Here is a 19773-nt window from a genome sequence, read left to right as displayed (position 1 = left end):
CCAGAGGATCTTTCCGACCCAGGGATGGAGCGTGGGTCTCCTGCATTACAAGCAGATTCTTTGCCGTGTGAGCCACCAGGGAAGCCCCTTAGAACATTTCAGCCTCCTTAAATACAACCCCAGGGACTTCCCCAGTGGTGCAGGGGTTAGGAGCTTCCCTCGTGGCTCAGACGGTAAAAGCATCTGCTTGCAATGTGGGAGACCCGGGTTTGATCCCTGGATGAGGAAGAGCCTCTGGAGAAGGAAATGGCAACTCACTCTAGTACTCTTGCCTGGAAAATTCCATGGATGGAGGAGCCTCAGGGGGCTACAGTCCACAGGGTCCCAAAGAGTTGGACACGACTGAGCGACCTGACTTTCACTTTCACTTTTCTTTCCAGTGGTTAGGAATCCACTCAGCAATGCAAGGGACGCAGGCACAATCCCTGGTCAGGGAACCAAGATTCCATGGGCATTTAAGCCCGCACACCTCAAAAAGACCCCGGAAACCCCACCTCAAAACGAAGAAAAAGCAACCTTGAGCCTATTAGCTATTGCCCTGCACTCTCTCCCAACCTCTGCCTCAGCCTTTGCTGTTCAGTTGCGTCGAACTCTGCAACCCCGTGGACTGCAGCACGCCCAGCTTCCCTGTCCTCGCCTGTGTCCCAGAGTTCAGTCAAATTCATGTCCATTGAATCGGTGATGCTATCTAATCATCTCATCCTCTTCTTCTTCTACCTTCAATCTTTCCCAGCATCAGGGTCTTTTCCAATGAGTCAGCTCTTCGCATCAGGAGGCCAAAGTATGTCCTTCCAATGAATATTCAGGCTTGACTTCCTTTCTGATTGACTAGTTTGATCTCCTTGTAGTCCAGGGGACTCTCAAGCATCACAATTTGAAAGGATCAATTCTTTGGTGCTCAGCCTTCTTTATGGTCCAATTCTCACATCCCCAGCCCTAGGGAGCCACTGATCTACTTTTGGTCTCCCTGGTTTCCCTGTCCCAGACGTTTTAGATCAATGGAATCATACGACGGTCTTTGGTCATTGACTTGTCTCACTTTTCATACTGTTGGCAAGATTCATCCATACTGAAGCATGTATCAGTATTTCATTTTTCAAAAAATGACTGAATAGTCCTCCATTGCATAGACCTACACTGATTCTCAAGCGGTTGCTACTGGTTTGGCCAGATGGTCAAGGGCTTGGGAAGAAAAGGATTGGGAGCTTGGTGACAAGGAGATCTGAAGAAGAGCCCAGGGATGGACTCAGAGAGGACACAGATCATATCTGTATTCCTGGTGGACACATGTCTCTGAGGCCCGTCCAGCGCAGAGAAGGCACTCGATATCAGATGCACAGAGGATGAGAGACAAACATGTCTCCCCCACAGCCTGACCACAGGCGGCCAGGAACCAAAGTGGGGAGCTGGGAGAGGCCCTCCAACAACGCCTCACGTCAGTTCTAACTCTGCCCACATCTCTGAGCTCTGACGCTTGGAAGGTGGGTTCTCGGGGTGGGGTGGGGGGCGGAGAGAGGAAGACCCCTCGGGGAGAACATCAGTGGCTCTTTGATGTGGAAGATGAGCCTGCCGCTTAAATCTGGGCCTCCTGATACCAACCAATCAGAGCCAACTGGGGTGGGGAAGCCCTAATACCAAAGAGGAGGTGAGTCATTGCTTCACATTGAGGTTGAGGGCAGGAAGAACTATGTTGAGAACCCAGAGGCTTCTCCCCAGGGCACGAGCATGTTAGTATTTCTACTAGCAGTAGCAAAGTTCACGGAAAGTTGTAGTCACCAAAGACAGACAGACAGACAGATGGACAGACAGACAGATGATAGAGATAGACAGATAGATGGGTAGATGATAGAGAGATAGATGAGATGGATAGATAGATAGTAGATACAGACAGATGGACAGGAGGACACTTGAGAGTTAGTGCCCTTCAGGAATGCAGGTATAAGTCACCCCACTAGACAAACCTCGACCAGCTGAGATGCTGCTGGAGGCAAAGGAAACCCCTTCTGACTGTTACAGAAACAAGCACAGTAACAATTCACATCTCCGCCTGCCTGTAAAGTATGCACATATTTGTACCCAGCTCTTCTTCTATTTCCTCACTTCCCTTATGACTTTCAATACAGTTGTGTTGGAAGTTAATTTCGCAATTTAGTTTCAGCTGAAAGAATATTCAGACAGAAGGAGGCAGAACAGGAAAAGTAATTAACCTAGCCCAGAAATGGACACCATCACTGGTAGGACTTTGTACTTTCTCTATTTGGGGAGAAGACAGTCTCGCTCTTTTTTTTTTCCCTTATTTTTTAAAATGTAAGTATAGTTGATTTACAATATTTCAGGTATTAGAAAACTGATTCAGCATATACATATATGTATATTCTTTTTCAGATTATTTTCCATTATAGGTTATTACAAGACATTGAATATAGCTCTCTGCGCTATGCAGCAGGTCCTCGTCCATCTATTTTATGTGTAGTAGTATCTGTTAATCCCAAATTCCTAACGTATCCCTCCCCACCTTTCCACTTTAGTAACTATAAATTAGTTTTCTATGTCTGTGAGTCCATTTCTGTTATGTAAATAAATTCATTTGTATCATTTGTTTTTTAGATTCCACGTATCAGATCAGATCAGATCAGTCGCTCAGTTGTGTCCGACTCTTTGCGACCCCATGAATCGCAGCACGCCAGGCCTCCCTGTCCAGCACCAACTCCCGGAGTTCACTGAGGCTCACGTCCATGGAGTCAGTGATGCCATCCAGCCATCTCATCCTCTGTCGTCCCCTTCTCCTCCTGCCCCCAATCCCTCCCAGCATCACAGTCTTTTCCAATGAGTCAACTCTTCGCATGAGGTGGCCAAAGTACTGGAGTTTCAGCTTCAGCATCATTCCCTCCAAAGAAATCCCAGGGCTGATCTCCTTCAGAATGGACTGGTTGGATCTCCTTGCAGTCCAAGGGACTCTCAAGAGTCTTCTCCAACACCACAGTTCAAAAGCATCAATTCTTCGGCGCTCAGCCTTCTTCACAGTCCAACTCTCACATCCGTACTTGACCACTGGAAAAACCATAGCCTTGACTAGACGGACCTTTGTTGGCAAAGTAACGTCTCTGCTTTTGAATGTGCTATCTAAGTTGGTCATCACTTTCCTTCCAAGGAGTAAGCGTCTTTTAATTTCATGGCTGCAGTCACCATCTGCAGTGATCTTGGAGCCCCCAGAAATAAAGTCTGACACTGTTTCCACTGTTTCCCCATCTATTTCCCATGAAGTGATGGGACCGGATGCCATGATCCTCGTTTTCTGAATGTTGAGCTTTAAGCCAACTTTTTCACTCTCCTCTTTCACTTTCATCAAGAGGCTTCTGAGTTCCTCTTCACCTTCTGCCATGAGGGTGGCGTCATCCTCGTGTCTGAGGTGATTATAAGTGACATCAAGTGACATCTGCCTCCTCTCTCTGACTCACTTCACTTAGAATCATAGTCTCTGGGTCCGTCCATGCTGCTGCAAATGGCATCATTTCCTTCTTTTTTATGGCTGAGTAGCATTGGAGAAGGAAATGGCAGCCCACTCCAGTGTTCTTGCTGGAGAATCCCAGGGACGGGGGAGCCTGGTGGGCTGCCGTCTCTGGGGTCGCACAGAGTCGGACACGACTGAAGCGACTCAGCGGCAGCAGCAGCAGCATTCCACTGAGTATGTATACACCACATCTTCCTTATCCATTTGTCTGTTGATGGTGAGACAGTTCCACTCTCGTATGAAAGATAGTCGCATCGTATCAGGCAGAAGTGGAGAGTTAGGTTTTTGTCTGACTTGCTTTTGTTATATGGAAGCTCAAATGTGTGTAGAAACCTGTGGATGGAGGCTGAATAAAGAGATGCCAGTGAGGAAGGTTTTGCCTGTGCCCATAAGCCTTTGCCTTGAACCATCGATCTAAACAGCCTTCACGGCCGGCGTCGTGAGGCAGGGACCAGTGGGATCCGTCAGGAGAGCGCGCTGGAGGTAGACAGAAAGCGAAGCAGAGAAGGAAGCTGCTTCTTCGTCTCTGCTTCCTGCCGGCAGCTGGCAGCTCCCTGGGCCACGATGCCCCGTGTTTTTCCTGAAGCAGCAGCTGAATCCAGTCTGCAGTTTCTCCAGCGAGCACAAAGTCCACTTCATCCTGTTGCTGCCGCTCGGGCCAGTGGCTGGCCGGCACCCCATCCTCTGGGTTTGGGTCTCGCCCTGCTGGGACCCTCCTCTTGGTGGGAGACACCAGCTCCGACGGCCAGCGCCCCCTCCTCGAAAGCCTGAGTTGCAGCTCTTTGGCATCCCTCCTCCGACTTCCCAAATGTTCATAATTCCACCTGCTTCGCTCTGGTCCTCTGCTTCCTGAAGTTACCACCTTGACATACTTCAGAGGTTTTTATTTTAACCTTGTTAACAAGTGACCTTGTTAACACCTTTGTACCTAATGTGCAATCCCTTCTATTAATTTCTCTCTGGTCAAATCACTGGTGTGACTTCTGTCTTCCAGCAGGACCCTGACTAAGTCCCTCATCAGTGATATAGATTAATTTTTTCTCACCTCTGTGACTTTCCTTTTCACTAATTTTAAAAATAAGCTTTTATACTTTAATTTGGGACGGTTTTAGATTTACAGAAAAATTGCAAAGACAATACAGAGCTTCCATATATGCCACAAACACACCATATATATGTATATTTTCTTGTATATGCATTTTAGACTCTAAACTTCCCTCCAGGAGTGATTGTAACTGCATCCCACAAATTTTGATATATTGTACTTTTATCACCATTCCGTTAAAATAGTTTAACATTTGTATTGTGAGTTTCTCTTTGACCCGTAAGAAATTCAGAGGTTGCTTTTTGGTATCCTTGAATGGGCTTGGGAATATATTTCAAAATAATCAAATATATGGGTTTTCTTCTAGTTACCTTTTTATTGCTGTTTCATAGACTACGTTTCCTGTGACCCTTTCCAGGTAGGACTTATATGCTTTGAAACATATTGAAACTAATCTATGGTCTGGCCTGTGATCAGCTTCTGTATATGTTCTGTGTCCTTGCAAAGAACGTCAAGAACGTGGATCCTATGATGGCGGGCTCAGTGTTCGATGAACGTCCCTTCTGTCCACTTCCTTAGTTAGCATTGCCGCCACTGCCAAGTCACTTCAATCGTGTCCGACTCTTAGCGACCCCATGGACTGCAGCCTACCAGGCCCCTCCGTCCATGGGATTTTCCAGGCAAGAGTACTGGAGTGGCCAGAAACCATAAAACTCAGTAAGGAAAGTTCAGTAAGGAAAGGGGAAGATACGAAAGGAGCGTGTTACTGGAATACGATTTGGAGGCCGGGTGCGGAAGAATGGGGACCTGGCCCGGCTGGTTGACAGGGGTGAGTGGGAGCCCAGACTGAGAACAACATGTAATTATTACAAAATAACGGTATCGCTCACTAGGAGCAAGAATGCTAGGAGCGACAGCAACAGCAGTGGCAGAAGGACGCGAGTAAGTGTTCGTCACCCAGCCGTGCCCGACCCCATGGACTGCAGCCCACCAGGCTCTTCTGTCTATGAGATCTCCCAGGCAAGAATACGGGAGTGAGTTGCCATTTCCTTCTCCAGAGGATCTTCCCGACCCAGGGATTGAACCCAGGATTCCTGCACTGCAGGCATATTCTTTACCGACTGAGCTACAAGGGAAGCCCCAGAAGTACGCAAGCAGCCACACAAAGAGACAAGCAATATGATGCAAAGACCAGCAGGAACCGTGGGAGGTCAGGCTCCCGCTGCAGCCTCTGCTCGAGCAGGAAGCCCCGCCCCCGGCCCCGCCCCGCGGAGCCATCGATGGCTCCGGCTCGGCGCGCCGCCTGCCTGGCCTCAGGGCTCGGCTCGGCATGCCTGCGGCGCTGCCATGGAGACGCGGCCCCTCCGCCCGCTGGCACCGCCCTGCGCGTCCCCGAGGCCCCGCCGCGCGGGTGGCCGGGGCAGGACGACCCGGGGCGCGGGCCAGGTGACCGGGCGGGCCGCGGGCCGGGTCACAGGGGGCTGCGGGGCGCCTCCGGGCGAGTGGGCGCCCGGGACGCTGGGGAGGCGGTGGGGACGCGCCGTGGGCGGGGCGGCGGGGGCTCAGCGGGTCGCGAGGACGCGGCTGGTCGACGGGGGCGCGGGCCGCACGGAAGGGAGAACTGCGCGGCTGGGAGAGCCGGGCTGGGGCTACTGAGGATGCGCCCTGTTCGGGTTTCCCCTGACGTCATTTTTCCTTCGGGTTCAGGGCCCTCCCGGCTGCTCGGAGGAGAAAGGGGGCGCTGGGTGGGTACCAACGTGGGCAGGTTCCTTCTGCGCCCCGTCAGATTCTTAGAACTTATCTCTCAGCTCTCCCTGGACGTTAGCTCTCCAGCAAGGGGTTTCCCCAGCACCACCCCCGTAGTTCACAGAAGAACTAGGATGAGGCATCCTTCTGCCTCTTAAACCCAAGCTCACTGCGTCACCGGGGAGCAACCGAAATAGTGGGAGCATGGGGCTGGGTGGCTTGGCTTAAGGGCTCTGATCCCAAGAGTTAAGAAGGATCCCGTGCCCTAAGCCCTGCCAGGACCGCCGGCGTCCTTTCCTCTCCGTACACCTGACGGCAGGTTGGTTTCTTTGTAGCTTCACCTTGCGGAGGAGCTGAAGGCTAGCCAGAAGGAAGCCCTGCACAAAAAGCTGGTTCCACACCCCTGGCAGGGACCGCACCGCCTCTGTGCTGCTGAAAGCTGACCCAGGCACAGATCAGGAGGGCAGTTCTCAGGGCAGCTGCTGTCAGTTTCGGCCTAGTGCACAATGCCTTCTCATGCAGGACAGCGGACGTGTGCCTTCAGAGGCAGTGGTCTGAGGCACGGCGTCAGACTCGCAGTGGGCACCTGACAAGTCCTGCCTGCGGTGAGAGCCTCGTCCCTGTCATCGGCACAGCTGACACAGAGCACACAGCCGTCACGGGGACACGCTGCGGCCGGGGCCCCGCCGACCTGCCTGCCGACTCACGCGTGGCTCTTGGCTGTCTTCAGAATGCTTGGAGACGCCTCTCCAGTTTCCTCGCCAAGAGCCCTCATAAAGGGTGTTGCCTGCAAATGGCCTGAGTTCCTCGTTACCATTAAGTTAAAGAAGGAATCCTCACGCCCAGCTGCTGCAAAGCTCATTCATTAGTGCATTTAGTGCAGAGCAGGTGGCTGCTGTGCAGGAGCCCAGGAGCAGGGAGGTTCTGGCCAGTGATGAGTGGCCGCGTCCCGCTGGCAGAGAAAGCTCTGTCTGAAAGCTACGCCCGGCTCCGGTACCGGGACACCTCCCTGCTCATCTGGCAACAGCAGCAGCAGAAGCTGGCATCCGCTCTGCCCGGGACGTACCTAAGCAGGAGCCGAAGCATGTGGTACTCACAGTACGGGAACGAGGCCATCCTCGTCCGGGACAGAAACAAGCTGGACGTCTCGCGGGACACGGGGCAGTCCAAGTTTTGTTCTATAATGTAATTCTGGGGTGAAAATCTGAGCCCAGGCACCAGGCCGCCTTGCTGATCCCTAGCCCTCACTGGGAGATTCTGACAGGGAATGTGAAGGCTGAGCTGTGATAGAAGAGCCCCCAAACCCCAGAGGTGGCACCCCGCCCACTCACAGTCGGGGTGATGGGTGGACTTCTGGACCCCGTCCTGACCCTGCAGGCGCTGCAAGCACAGCCTAGGCCCAGCTATGCTGTCCTGGTCACGCTTCCAAGTAAGTCACGCGAGAGAGATACCCCAGGTACACACAACCTTTTCACATTCTTACAGGTTCTCTCTAGTAGTCCCTCCTGCCTGGTGAAGAATGGGTCAAATATTTAAAAAAAAAAAAAAAAAAGTGAATTGGCGTCATGTAGGATCGGAAATCCATCAGCGGGACCACAGTGGTTTTACCCTGAACAGGTCGTTGGCAGCAGCATTTCAGCAGGAGCTCTGTGGCACTTGAGTTTGAGTTGTTACCAAAGCGATCGTCGCCCGCGATGCACTGTGACGGTGTCTGCACTAGCTCCCTGATGCTGGGGGCTGTGGGCAAGGCATCCTTTTACTTAGGGAGGGGAAGCCCCCAATTATGAAGTTACACGTCAGCTGCTAAGTGACCTCAGGTTTAATCACAGAGCTGAAACAGGCAGGCTCTCAGCCGACAGCAGCTCGGCCTCTGCTCCGGGCTGCAGCCCCCGGCCACCTGCAGTGTTTGATGTGTGTTGGCCCCCCGTGTGGGCAGGTTTATGAGTCAGTTTAAGGGATTTGCTGTAATTAAAGTCTGTGTAGCAAGGTGAATGCAGACGTGTCTTGCCGAAGCTGAATTTTCTTTTTAAATAAATCTCCTTCAGGAGGCTCCTTCCTTCCTCACTCCAAATTTCGATCTGTTTGTTCATAATATCCTGCCTTGGCTTCCAGGGTTTTTGTTAAAACACTAACGCCGAACAACTGCTAAGAACCGCAGGGCAGGCAGCGCTCTGCGGAGCCCGTGGGCGGGCAGAGACCGTCCTGCTGGCATGCACACAGTGCACCCAGGGCTTCCGTGTGCGCGGCTCCTCGTGCAGGCGTGCAAGCTCGTCAGCAGACAGCATCCAGACGGGAAGGCCGGGTCAGACTGCATTCCCCGACGGTCACACGTCCAGCCAGAGGCCTGGTTCTCGCTGATAGAGCCTCGGCTTTCTTGCCGCCTCTGGCCGGGAGCCTGGAAGACAGAGTTCCTTTAAGTGGCTCCCGGAGATGAAGAGGAAGCCCGTCTCCTGTAGAGTCGGGCCTGAGCAGTAAAGGCTCGCCCGTCCAGGCGCCGGGACACTGGAATCGCCTAGGAGAGAGGCCTCTCTGTAGTCCTCCGACTTAAGTCCAGCTCAGGAAGGAAGCAAAGTTCTGACTTAGCTGGAATGCCTGTGCCTCTCCCTAGACTGACCGAGGAATGGGCCATGGCTGGTCAGCTGCAGTCACAGAGGTGGTGGCAAAGACAGGAGAGCAGGCACCGAGCTGCTTGGTGAGCAGCTGGCCTGCGCACCTGGCCTTCCCCGCTGGGGCTGGGACACTGAGGTAGATGTGCTCAGTCCCTGACCTTGGGGAACTCAGGCTGGGTGACATGTGCCAAGGGAACACGGGAGGGTGGCCTTGGGCCTGGACAGCACCCCACTGCAAGGCCTGGCTCCAACAGTCACGATTTGAAAACAGTGTCAGAACCCGCACTTGTCTCGACACCTCCTTGATCTGTTGCTGCCGGGTTCCAGGCCGCCTGGAAGAAACCTCAGCGTGTACACTGCCCGATGCAGTTTCTCGGAAACATCCTCGGGCCAGCGGACGAGCACTGGACGCCTGTGGTCTCAGGAAGCACCTTAGTGTAGACGGAGGGCCCAGTGGGAGCGCCAGATAACCAGGCCGGGGGGTGGGGTGGGGTGCCTGCAGGTCAGCCACGGGAGCAGCCACTGTGCAGCCACTGGCCTGAAAAGGCATCACACAGGGCTCCCGAGGTCCTGGGGCCTCCCCAACCCGGGCTGAGGACCACAGCCACTGGGCCGGCTGAGACCCCTTTGGGACGCTCCGGGCATTCCCACCAGGAACTACATGATGTTAAAACGAAGGCCCCCTCCCCCATCACACACCAGCCAGGGGAGCGCTGGGAGCCCAGAAAGCAGAGACGGTGCCTCTTTTTTTTTTCTCCTTTTATTATGAAAACAAAACAAATGCCCCAGGAGAAGGGTCCATGATCACCAGAAACAGTACTTTCTACCACTTCTATTCTGTCGTGATGAGGCCAGCACTGCAGTAGACAAGCTAAAACTACTTACATCGGACTCATTTTCAGTAACTGACATTTACAGGAATATACTAGAAACGGCACTAAAAAGTTTAAGAAAAGTTACGGTAAACTTGCATGCACATCATACAGAAAAGTAACATTTTAAATATAAAAAAAGGAAAACTTCCTGGAAGTGTTATGCCAGTATCAGGGAACAGCGCTACGCTGGATGTAACGAAGCCTTTATTGTGGGCGGTGTTCCCCCCCACCCCCCACCAAAACTGTAGAAGATGTGAATGTTGCAAAAGAACAAAAAGCAAACAAAAAAGAAAACGCATCTTAACAGTCTGTAAGCAAGATGAGTGAGCAAGGGTTTCTGGAATTCAGTTCACGGCCAAAGCCACCCCCTCGGCCCCCAGGGGTCGGGGAGACTGTTTGAAAGCCACAATTTCGAGTCCTGCATGGGTGCGACCCACTGAACACGGTTCCTAACCCTCTACGGGCTGCCCTCTAGTTCTAGGAAAACTAGAACAATTTCACTTGCCCAACACAAAAGAAATGAAAACAGCAAACACCCATAGGCTGACGTCAGGGGGTGGAGGGAGTCCCCCAAAACTCTGAAATCAGTTTTGAGTCTGGACAGAAAGCCTAAGGGAAAAAAAAAACCACTGACCTACATGGCTCAGCTCTCCGGCAGCATCAGAGCCAGCAGATCTTTCAGAGGAAAGGAGGGGAGGCGGCTGAGAACCCCTCTCACACCTGGAAACCAGCGGATAGGAACTGCTCCCACTGCGCCCAGCACTGGGGCCCCCTGTCCCCTGCTGAGCGGCTGGCAAGGGCGACCCTCCCCACTGGCAGCTGGAGGGCACCCCCGGCAGCTCCCAGCACCTCCAGCCCCCTGGCTCGGGTCTGTCTGTCACCCAGACCTGTGCCTCTTGCCTGTCGCCCATGAGATCCTGCTTCAAGACCTTCCAGCGTGCACTAAGTCCTTAAAGTCAGTTTTTACTCCATTAAAGATCTGTTTAGAAAACACCTTTGAAAAACAGGGCAGCTTTAAAAAAAATGGCAAGTTTAAAATCCATTTATATTTTTATTACAATGAAAAGTCGAATGAACTGGCTCAACACTCACCAAAGGTCAGAATCAGCGGCGGTCAGAAAAATGGCAACCCCCCAAGCACGTTTCATCAGAGTTCTACCCCATCAGAGGGCTCGTCAGCCATCAAGGTTGGTGGCATCCAAGTGGATGTTAGGGATTTTTAGAACCACCACCTGTTAGGACGCCAGCAGCTGGTGCCCTGATCTATCCAGAAGGGCTGTCGGGAAGAACGCGACCTCAGACAAGCGGCTGGGCCGCCCCCAGCCCCACCCCCAGCCCCTGCCTCGGTGAGGTCCCGTCATTTCTGTGCTAACTGAGAAGCCCCCATGCAGTCTTGAGGGAGGGAGCCCTCCTGGGGCCAGAGGCTCCTCCAGCCCGGGCCATGCCGTTGCCGGCTGGCAGCCGGGAGACGCGGTGGGGCAGCAGGGGCCACCCCCTCCCTGGAGGTGGGGGTGAGGGATGCCCCACTGGGGGCCATGAACCCCTGGCCAGAGCCACGCGGCTCAGAGCTAGGCAGGCGGTGTGGTGGGTACCCCGCGCTCAGGGGGCAGCCTCTGGAGAAAACAAAACCGAAACATAACCTTCTGTTAAACTCTGTATATTATTATTACTTTTTTTTTTTACAATAGAAAGGTAAAAATCAAGACTTAGATTTACTATACATTTCTTTTTCTCGCAGATTACAAAGTTTATATTATATAACTGGGGTTCCCTAAATCGAAGTCCTTTTTAAAACAGTCCTAAGAGAGATCGGAAGTGAATATAAAAGAGCTAAACAAAATTAAAAAAAAAAAAAAAATGAGAATGTGCTGCAGCCGGAAGTTGTCTATTACCTGTGAGTCTCCAGATTTCACACACACACACACGCACACGCACGCACACACACGAGAAAGAACGAGAACAGAAACCCCGCAGCCCCGAGACGAGCACGCAGACGAGGTTCAGCACCGCGCGGGGCAGGAGGCGGTAGCACCTGGGCGAGCGGCCCGCGCCCCGCGGGGTCTGGGCTCCCCTCACACCACGGAAAAGGCCTGCATCTCTGCTCCTCTCTTTCTTATTTTTTTTAAATGCATTTCTTTTGCGGTTTTGTTTTTCTTTCTTTTTTTTTTTTAAAAAAAAGACCAATGATGTTAATAAATAAAATATTCATATATACACGAGACTGGGGCGACGGTTCCGGAGTGCGTGGCAGCGGCTGGGCTGGGGACACGCGTGGGGCTGGCCTTTCGTAGAAAATTGCTGAACCTTACAAAAAGAGTCTCCTTTTTTTTTTTTTAAATCTTTTCTCTGTTTTTTTTTCAAAGTTGAGGTAAAAGTTTCAGTGTTTGGGAACCCTCGCGCTGCCGCACGCAGCCACCGTGTTCCTCCCGGGAGATCAGAAAGACGGCTCCTCTGCACGCCCCCTCGCCGGCTCCCCACCAGCAGAAGCTCCGGCTGGGGACCGCAGGGACCCCTCCCGGCGGGGGCCCAGCCCTGGCCCTCACTCACGGCAGGGGTGGGCTTGGCTGTCCGCAGCCCCTGCAGAAAGAGCTGCCCTCGACGTAAGGGTCAGGGCCCAGGGCCCCCGGAGACGGAGACAAACCCCTGTCGGCAAAGCCAACAGCCTTCGCGTGCGGCACCACGTCCGAGACACTTCCTCGGGAGACGTTCTCGCTGGGGCTACAGACCAGGTCGGGCGTAAGGAAAGGGGCTCTGCAAGCACCTTCAGACCACACCTCACACGTTTCCTACGGTTACCAGGTTAGCGTCTGAAGCCGGCATCTCCAAGGGGCTTGAGTTCAGTTACAGAGGAAAGACCTTATGCCGATTCACAGCTTCTCAAAGTCTAATGGACACACACAGAAAGATCCTGGTTGACCTATTAAAGCCAGAACTGGAAGATACCATAACACTGAAGTGAAAGGAGAGCCTGCACGCCATGGAACGAAAGGAGTATATTAACCGCCGGGGGGAAGGCCGCGGCATCCCCGCGGCGGCGGCGGCCACCGGCTGCGTCCCAAGCCGCGCGCGTCCAGGGCTCACTCGGAGTCGCTGCTGTCGGAGCTGGATCCGCTCGTGCTGCTGCTGCCGGACTCGGAGGAGCTGCTGCTGCTGAGCCGCGAGGGCCCCCCGGACGCGGTGGAGCCCGACTTCTCTGGGGGAGACGCACAGGTGAGCGGCGCGCACCCCCGCACCGGCCCGCCGCCCCACCGTCCCCGCGGCCTTTCCTGCAGCCCCTGTGCTGGCTCCACATCCCCCCCAACCCAGATCCTGACCTGGTCACTTGAAAAATGTTAACAGATCTACTGATGCGAGTCAACGCACTGGTGAGGCTGCGAGGAGTCTGTCTGGTGCCTGTACATGTCCCTGGCACAGGGCTCCCAGGTCCCCCAAGACCTCCTGAGTGGGGCCCTTTAGATCACACCTGAGTTTATGCTAACGAGTGACTGGGGTGGGACCCCCTGAGAGCCTCGGCCCTGGCTGGTCACCAGGAAGACCACATGACTGGAGGGCGGGAACTCTTCAGCTCGCCCCGCCGCCCCACCCTGCCAGCCCCCCAGCTGGCCACCACCTCTGAGGGGAGGGAACTGCCATTCACTTCTTCCCAGGCCAAGTGCATTCGGCTTTGCTGGTCTCTGAGCTGGTTCTGCTCTCGCTTCTGACACCAGCTGTGTGAGTTCCTTTCACACCAGTTCTCCAGGCTCCAACACGAGCTGGGCGTCTGTTCCCTCCAAGGGGAGACAGCTGGAGGAGACTGAGCTCCAGAGAAACCCCCTACGCAGAGGGCTTCCAGGTGCTGGGAGGGGCGCCCGGCCCCTGACCTGAGCCCCAGCCCTGTGCCTCCCGCCCACCTGGCTGTCCCCAAGCCGCAGCCTTTATGACAAACCACCATGTGATTCAGACTCAGGACTCCCGAGTTCTGTGAGCCACTCCAGCGAGTGTGCACACCTGAGCAGAGGGTCGTGGGGGTTCCCGATTCACAGCCCGGCAGTCAGAGGCACGGGAGAGGCAGGGAACTTGCACCTGGCGTCTGAGCCCTCACCCTGCAGGCTCTGCACCATCCCCGAGGAGACAGTGCACTGACTGAACGGCTGGATGCCCAGCTCGTGTTGGAGCCTGGAGAACTGGTGTGAGAGGAACTCACACAGCTGGTGTCAGAAGTGAGCACAGAACCAGCTCGGAGGCCAGCAAAGCCAAAACCACTTGGGCCTGGGAAGGAGTGAGCGCCGCCAACCGAGAGGCACTGACGGGCTGTGGGGGCGGGCTGGCCCCGGGCAGGCGGCTCTGAGCCGTAACCACGTGCCCACCTGCCCTGCCCTCTCCGGGGCTGATCCAAGGGAACTCAGCCATCGGTGGCAGGGGGAGGGCCCCAAGGCCCACCCTGGCACCAGGAAAGCAGGGCCAGGCAAGGCTGTGGCAGCCGGCTGCTACATGGCCAAGACTGAGCCTAGAATCTGACCACCACCTGGGTAGGAAAAAAGGCACGTGCCCTTTCTTACAGGCTCCAGAGAAAGGAGACAAGGAGTCGAAGCACCTGCTCACCGAAACTGAGACCCCAAAGTCCACAGAGCACGCGGTCGGGGCTGGCAGTCAGCCCCTCTCCCCGCCTATGGTGCTGGCTAACTTGCTGGGCACTAGTGTCCTTCTCCCGGGCGACCAGGAAGCTCACTGCTGGGGCCAGAACCCTCCGAAGCTGCAGGGTGGGCCCCAGTCCCTCCCACGTCACGGAGTCCGGCCCCCCACGGACCACGGCTGGGCCAAAACGCCGCTCCCAGGAGCTCTGCAGAGTGGCGCCTTCCCACGTGCCTGCTGCCTGCTCAGCCTCGGAGCCCCAGCTGCAGGTAAGGAGACCAGGGTTCCGGGGGCCGCAGCCCTCTCCCCCGCCCCGAGCAGCACGGGGGCGGCCCTACCTCTCTTGGCTGGCTTCTTGCTGTTGCTCAGCTGCCCGCTGACATCCTGCAGCCGCCTCTCCAGCTCCTTCTTCTTCTCCTGAGCCAGCTCCTCCTTCGACTTGGCCGCCTGCTTCTTCCCGCTCGTGGCTGTGGGAGAGCAGGGCGCTGTGGCTGCGGGCAGGGCAGGCGGATGCCCAGCCCCCCAAGGCGGTGCCCCTGCCCACCCGGATGGAGCCCCTGCCACGGGCAAAGCCCCGGAACTGTCACAGAACTCCTGAGGTGGGACTGACCACCCCCTGCTGCAGGCGGGGGTGACTTGAAGCCCGGACCCTCCTCCAACTCCTGGTTTTCCTTCACTGTGGCCGAGGCTCTCCCAAGGCTCCACGCGGGAGCCCTGCCCACCGCCTGGCACACCTGCGCCAGCACCACTGAGTCCACAGGCCACTGACCGAGGGCCAAATGTGCCAGGGCCGCAGAGGGCAACAAGATGCTCCATCCAGAAGGCTGCCCCCCACAAAGCAAGTGAGGGGCCAGCGGCCCGAGGGGGCCACACACAGGAACAGTACACCCTGAGTGTCCTCAGGGCTGCCAAGGGGCTGCCTGGGGCTTGCCCTTCCTCTCACTGACCCAGGCAGCGGCTCATTCCAATCCAGTGAATCCTGAGCCAGTGCAGTTGTCTACCCTGGGAGTCCTCTGGACCCTCAACCCCAGGCAAAGGGAACTGGTCTGCTCAGGCAGGGAACCATTGACAGGTGACCTGCAGTCAGGCCCTAAATGGAGGGCCTTAGCCAGCATCTGCGTGAACGTGGCTGGAGCCGACCCCCGGGGCCCTGCCTGCACCGGTGAAGGCCAGGGCATATAAGCGCCGCCCAGCTGCCCAGGGGCTGGGGGCTAATTCGGGGGTCTCGCCTGCTTTAGTGAAGGCCGGGGCATACAAGAGCCGCCCAGCTGCCCAGGAACAGGGGGAAGAAGGGCTCTGGCTGGGGAGTGGCTGGCAGCCCGTCTCAGCTAAGCCCCCCATCCCGAGGTGAGCAGACAGACGCTGTACCCTTGCATCCTGGGGGCGTGAGACGGAAGACAGGGGAGGAATCTGGAGCCCGCGACCCACTGCCTGCCCCCCCACCACTCTTGGGGCTGCCTGGCTTTCTGCTCCGGGGAGCGGCAGACAGACGGGAGCGGGCGGCAGGAACACTCTCTGCCCCGGCAACTTACAGAACGGCTTCCTTTGCTTTTTCTGTAAACAAGACTTGACGTATCTCTCCAGCTCCCGCAGCGTGGTGGGCTTCAGGGTCTCGAAGTCAATCTCGATCTCGTCGGGGTTGGAGTCCCGCAGCGAGGGCTCCCGCGACTGGATGATGTGCACCACGCGGCCCAGCTTCTCCCCAGGGAGCCGGTTGATGTCCAGGCTCAGCTGCCGCTTCTCATCATAGCTCATGGGCAGCCCCTCCTCCTCCTCCTCCGAGTCGTAGGAGGCCGATGCCTGCTTGCCGCCCTTCTTCGGCTGTCTGAGGCAGAAGGCAAGGGGCGTCACGGCGCAGCATCCCAGCCCCCACACTCCACCGAACTCCACCCCTGAGACCCTGACCCTCACCCATTAGCCCTTGTCCTTTTCAGGACCAGGCTGTCTTTCCAAGCAGCAGCCCCAGTGGCACCCAGGCAGAGGAGCCGGGCCACTGCCCAGGACGCACCTGCATCTCCAGGGACACGGAGACCCTGCTTCAGAGCTCAGAGGCCCCACCAGCTCAGGGAGGCCTTGGACAGGAGACAGCCACAGCATGCAGCCCGCCTCGACACCCCACAGGCATCTCAAGTGCAACAGGTCAAACTCCGTATTCAAATACCCCAAGAAGGCAGGGATGGAACAGAGGGGTAAACAGAAGGGACTCACAGAAAACAACGTGACGGTGAGCAGAAGCCCTGGACGGCCAATTAGGCAGAGACGTCACTATGCCGACAAAGGCCCGGCTAGTCAAAGCTATGGTTTTTCCAGTAGTCGTGTATGGATGTGAGAGTTGGACCATAAAGAAAGCTGAGTGCCAAAGAATTGATGATTTCAAGCCGTGGTGCTGGAAGAGACTCTTGAGAGTCCCCTGGACTCCAAGGAGATCAAACCAGTCAGTCATAAAGGAAATCAACCCTGAATATTCACTGGAGGGACTGATGCTGAAGCTGCAATACTTTGGCCACCTGATGCGAAGAGCTGACTTATGAGAAAAGACCCTGATGCTGGGAAAGATTGAGGGCAGGAGGAGAAGGGGACAACAGAGGATGAGATGGTTGGATGGCATCATTGATTCAATGGACATGAATTTGAGTAAGCTCCGGGAGTTGGTGATGGACAGGGAGGGCTGGCATGCTGCAGTCCATGGGGTCGCAAAGAGTCGGACACAACTGAGCAAGTGAACAACAGATGGAAATCCAATTATATCAACAATTACATTAAATACAAATGATCTAAACACACCAATTAAAAGGAAGAGATGGTCAGACTGGTAAGAACCAAGACCCAACTTTTAGGCTGTCTACACAAATCCTTCTTTAAAATAAAAGAGGTAGGTTAAAAGTAAAAAGATAGGGGGGAAGTATCCCATGTATATACTATCAATCCAAAGAAAACTCCAGTAGCTATAACAACTTCAGACAAAGTACACTTCGGAAAAGGAATACTATTGGGAAAAAGATACTGCGTAACGATAAAATGTCAGCTGGCCAAGACGGCAGCACAGTTCAACATGCCTGTTCATCTGAAACCAAGCTTCAAAATATATAAACAAAAGCTGACAGAAATAAAGGGAGATAGGAAAATACGCAATTCTACTTAGAGAATTCAACGATCTTCTCTCGGTAAGCAACAGAACCAATCAGCAAGAATACAGACGATCCCAACACCACTGTCAACTAACTTAACTTAAATTTTTTTTTACATATACACGTATCTATACTCTTCACATTCTGTTCCCGTTTAGGTCATTACAGAACACCGAGCAGAGTTTCCTGTGTTACACTGTAACACAGTCAGTCAGTCTGTTAGCTGCTCACTTTCTCCCCAGTTTGCTCTGCATCACTCATCTTTCTGGGCACGCTGGGTCTCTGCTGCTGCGTGTGGCTGAGTGGGCTTCTGTGATGGCTTCTCTTGTTGCGGAGCTTGGGCTGGAGGGTGTGTGGGCTTCGTAGTCACGGCACAGGGGCTTAGCTGCGCCACGGCACGTGGGGGGTTCCCGGATCAGGGGCTGAACCCGTGTCCCCTGCACTGGCAGGCGAGTTCTTTGCCACTGAACCACCGAGGAAGCCCAGTTATCTGAACGGTGTGTGCACGTCAGTTCCAAGCCCCCAGCCTAGCCCTCCCTTCCACCTGTCCCCTCCCCGCCAACCCTAAACTCATTCTCCAAGTCCATGAGTCTGTTCCTGTTTCCTAAGTCAGTCATTTGTGTCCCCCTTTTTTTTTTAAGATTTTTAAATCTTCTAACTGACACTCACACAGCACTCCACCCAACAGAGGAGAGCACACATTCTTTTCAAGTGTACACGGAACGCTGACCGAGACAGACCACATTCTGGGCCGTAAAATAGATCTTAACAAAAGTTTCAAAATGCTGAAAGCATGCAAAGCATGTTCTCTGACCCTGGAAACCAGTAACTGAAAAATATCTTGAAAAGTCTCCAGATATCTGTAGGTCAAACATACTTTTAAATACCCATGGTCAAAAAGGGAACCTGGAGAGAATTAAAAAATGTTTTGAACTTGAATGAAATCACAACAAATCACGTCTGTGGGGAACATACAGCCAAAGCAGTGAGTTGAGACATAAACTTAAAGCATGAGATGCTTATACTGGAAGAGAAGGCCTGAAGCTTCAGCGGTTGAGACTGTGCCTCCACTGCGGGGGGTGCATGTTGGAGCTCTGGTCAGGGAATTAAGATCCCGCGTGGCTCAGGGCCAAAAAACAGAACAAAGAAAAAGAAGGAAAAAAATCAATCATCTAAGCTTCTGTTTTCAAGCTAGAAAAAGAAAAGCAAATTAAGTCCATACCAAGCAAAGGGAAATGATAAAAGTAAGACCAAGATGAAAGAAAAAGAAAATAGAAAAGTCAACGAAGTCAGACACTGGTTCTTTGAACAACCAACAAAACTGATCAAATTCTCCAGATTCACCAAGAAACAGACACGAATTACCAATACAAGGAATGAAAAAACAAAGAACACATTGCTACAAACCCTACAGACTTTAAAGGTAAGGCGACGTCTCAAACAAACCTACCGTGATGAAAAAACACAGACTCAAACCAATAACCCGACTTCCTGAATCTATCAAAAGGACTGAATTCACCCTTAAAAACCTTCCCACAGTGAAACTCCAGGTCTAGATGGATTCATGGTGAACTGTATCACACACTTAAGAATCCCAGTTCTGGGGGCTTCCCCCGTGGCTCCGTGGTAAAGAATCCACGTGCCCATGCAGGAGACACGGGTTCGATCCCTGGTCGGGGAAGACCCCACGGGCCACAGAGCAACTAAGTCCACAGGCCACAAGTACTGGGCCCGTGCTCCGGAGCCCGGGAGACACCAGCACTGCAGCTGCGCACCGCAGAGCCTGTGCTCTGCAACGGGAGCAGCCACTGCAGTCAGAAGCCCACCCCCTGCAACTTAAGAGCAGGCCCCCTCCAGCAACGAGGACCCAGCACAGCCAAAAACAAACTACAAAACGAGGAGGATACCAGCTCTGTAAGCCTGCCCCAGGAGACAGAGGAAAGCGCTGCCCAGACCATCTCTGAGGCCGGCAGCACACTGATGCCAGAACCAGAGACAGGACAGGGCGCGGGGTCCTGCCCCCCTGGAAAAGGGAGGCACAGACGAGCCCTGACCGCGCTCACTGCCCGGCCGCTGCTGGAGCCCACGCCCCGCGCTCCACCAGCCCCTCCTCCATCCAGGGACCAAAGCCTGTCGCCTCCGCCGCACCAACAGCCCTCGAAGCCACACGCCTCCACCCCAACCGACGGGCATGCTGGCCCCTCCTGACCGGAGGGCCGCGTCAGCCCCCAAGTGTGTCCTTCCGCCC

The 19773-nt window shown here is 54.5% G+C and overlaps 2 protein-coding genes across 3 annotated transcripts in view; one reads left to right on the top strand and one right to left on the bottom strand.

Moving 5' to 3' along the window:
* Nucleotides 1–5852: 5852 nt before the first annotated feature.
* BRD3OS (BRD3 opposite strand) lies at nucleotides 5853–7886 on the top strand. The gene is made up of 2 exons (XM_070378683.1): nucleotides 5853–6002; nucleotides 6638–7886. The coding sequence occupies exon 2, from the start codon at nucleotides 7237–7239 to the stop codon at nucleotides 7489–7491; it is 255 nt and encodes an 84-aa protein (XP_070234784.1). The 5' UTR covers nucleotides 5853–6002; nucleotides 6638–7236; the 3' UTR covers nucleotides 7492–7886.
* A 220-nt stretch (nucleotides 7887–8106) lies between these two features.
* The window catches only part of BRD3 (bromodomain containing 3), a 38266-nt gene continuing 26599 nt past the window's right edge, over nucleotides 8107–19773 (bottom strand). Inside the window, exons 10-12 of one of the 2 annotated variants that reach the window (XM_070378682.1) lie at nucleotides 15930–16222; nucleotides 14736–14864; nucleotides 8107–8697 (exon numbers count right to left, since the gene is read on the bottom strand). In XM_070378682.1, coding sequence (XP_070234783.1) covers nucleotides 8627–8697; nucleotides 14736–14864; nucleotides 15930–16222 — 493 coding nt within the window. In that variant the 3' untranslated portion in view covers nucleotides 8107–8626. Of the gene's footprint in view, nucleotides 8698–9653; nucleotides 12980–14735; nucleotides 14865–15929; nucleotides 16223–19773 lie in introns of those variants that run through there. The other variant, XM_070378681.1, reaches the window with a different exon arrangement.

The sequence above is a fragment of the Bos mutus genome, chromosome 11 (assembly GCF_027580195.1).
Source record: "Bos mutus isolate GX-2022 chromosome 11, NWIPB_WYAK_1.1, whole genome shotgun sequence".
Taxonomy (NCBI): domain Eukaryota; kingdom Metazoa; phylum Chordata; class Mammalia; order Artiodactyla; family Bovidae; genus Bos; species Bos mutus.
The sequence above is the reverse complement of the archived record's forward strand: the minus strand, read 5'-3'. Positions and strand labels throughout refer to the sequence as shown.

Bases quoted from the DNA above. Each gene is read 5' to 3' on its own strand.
- BRD3OS (XM_070378683.1), top strand. From the start codon at position 7,237: ATGAGTGGCCGCGTCCCGCTGGCAGAGAAAGCTCTGTCTGAAAGCTAC.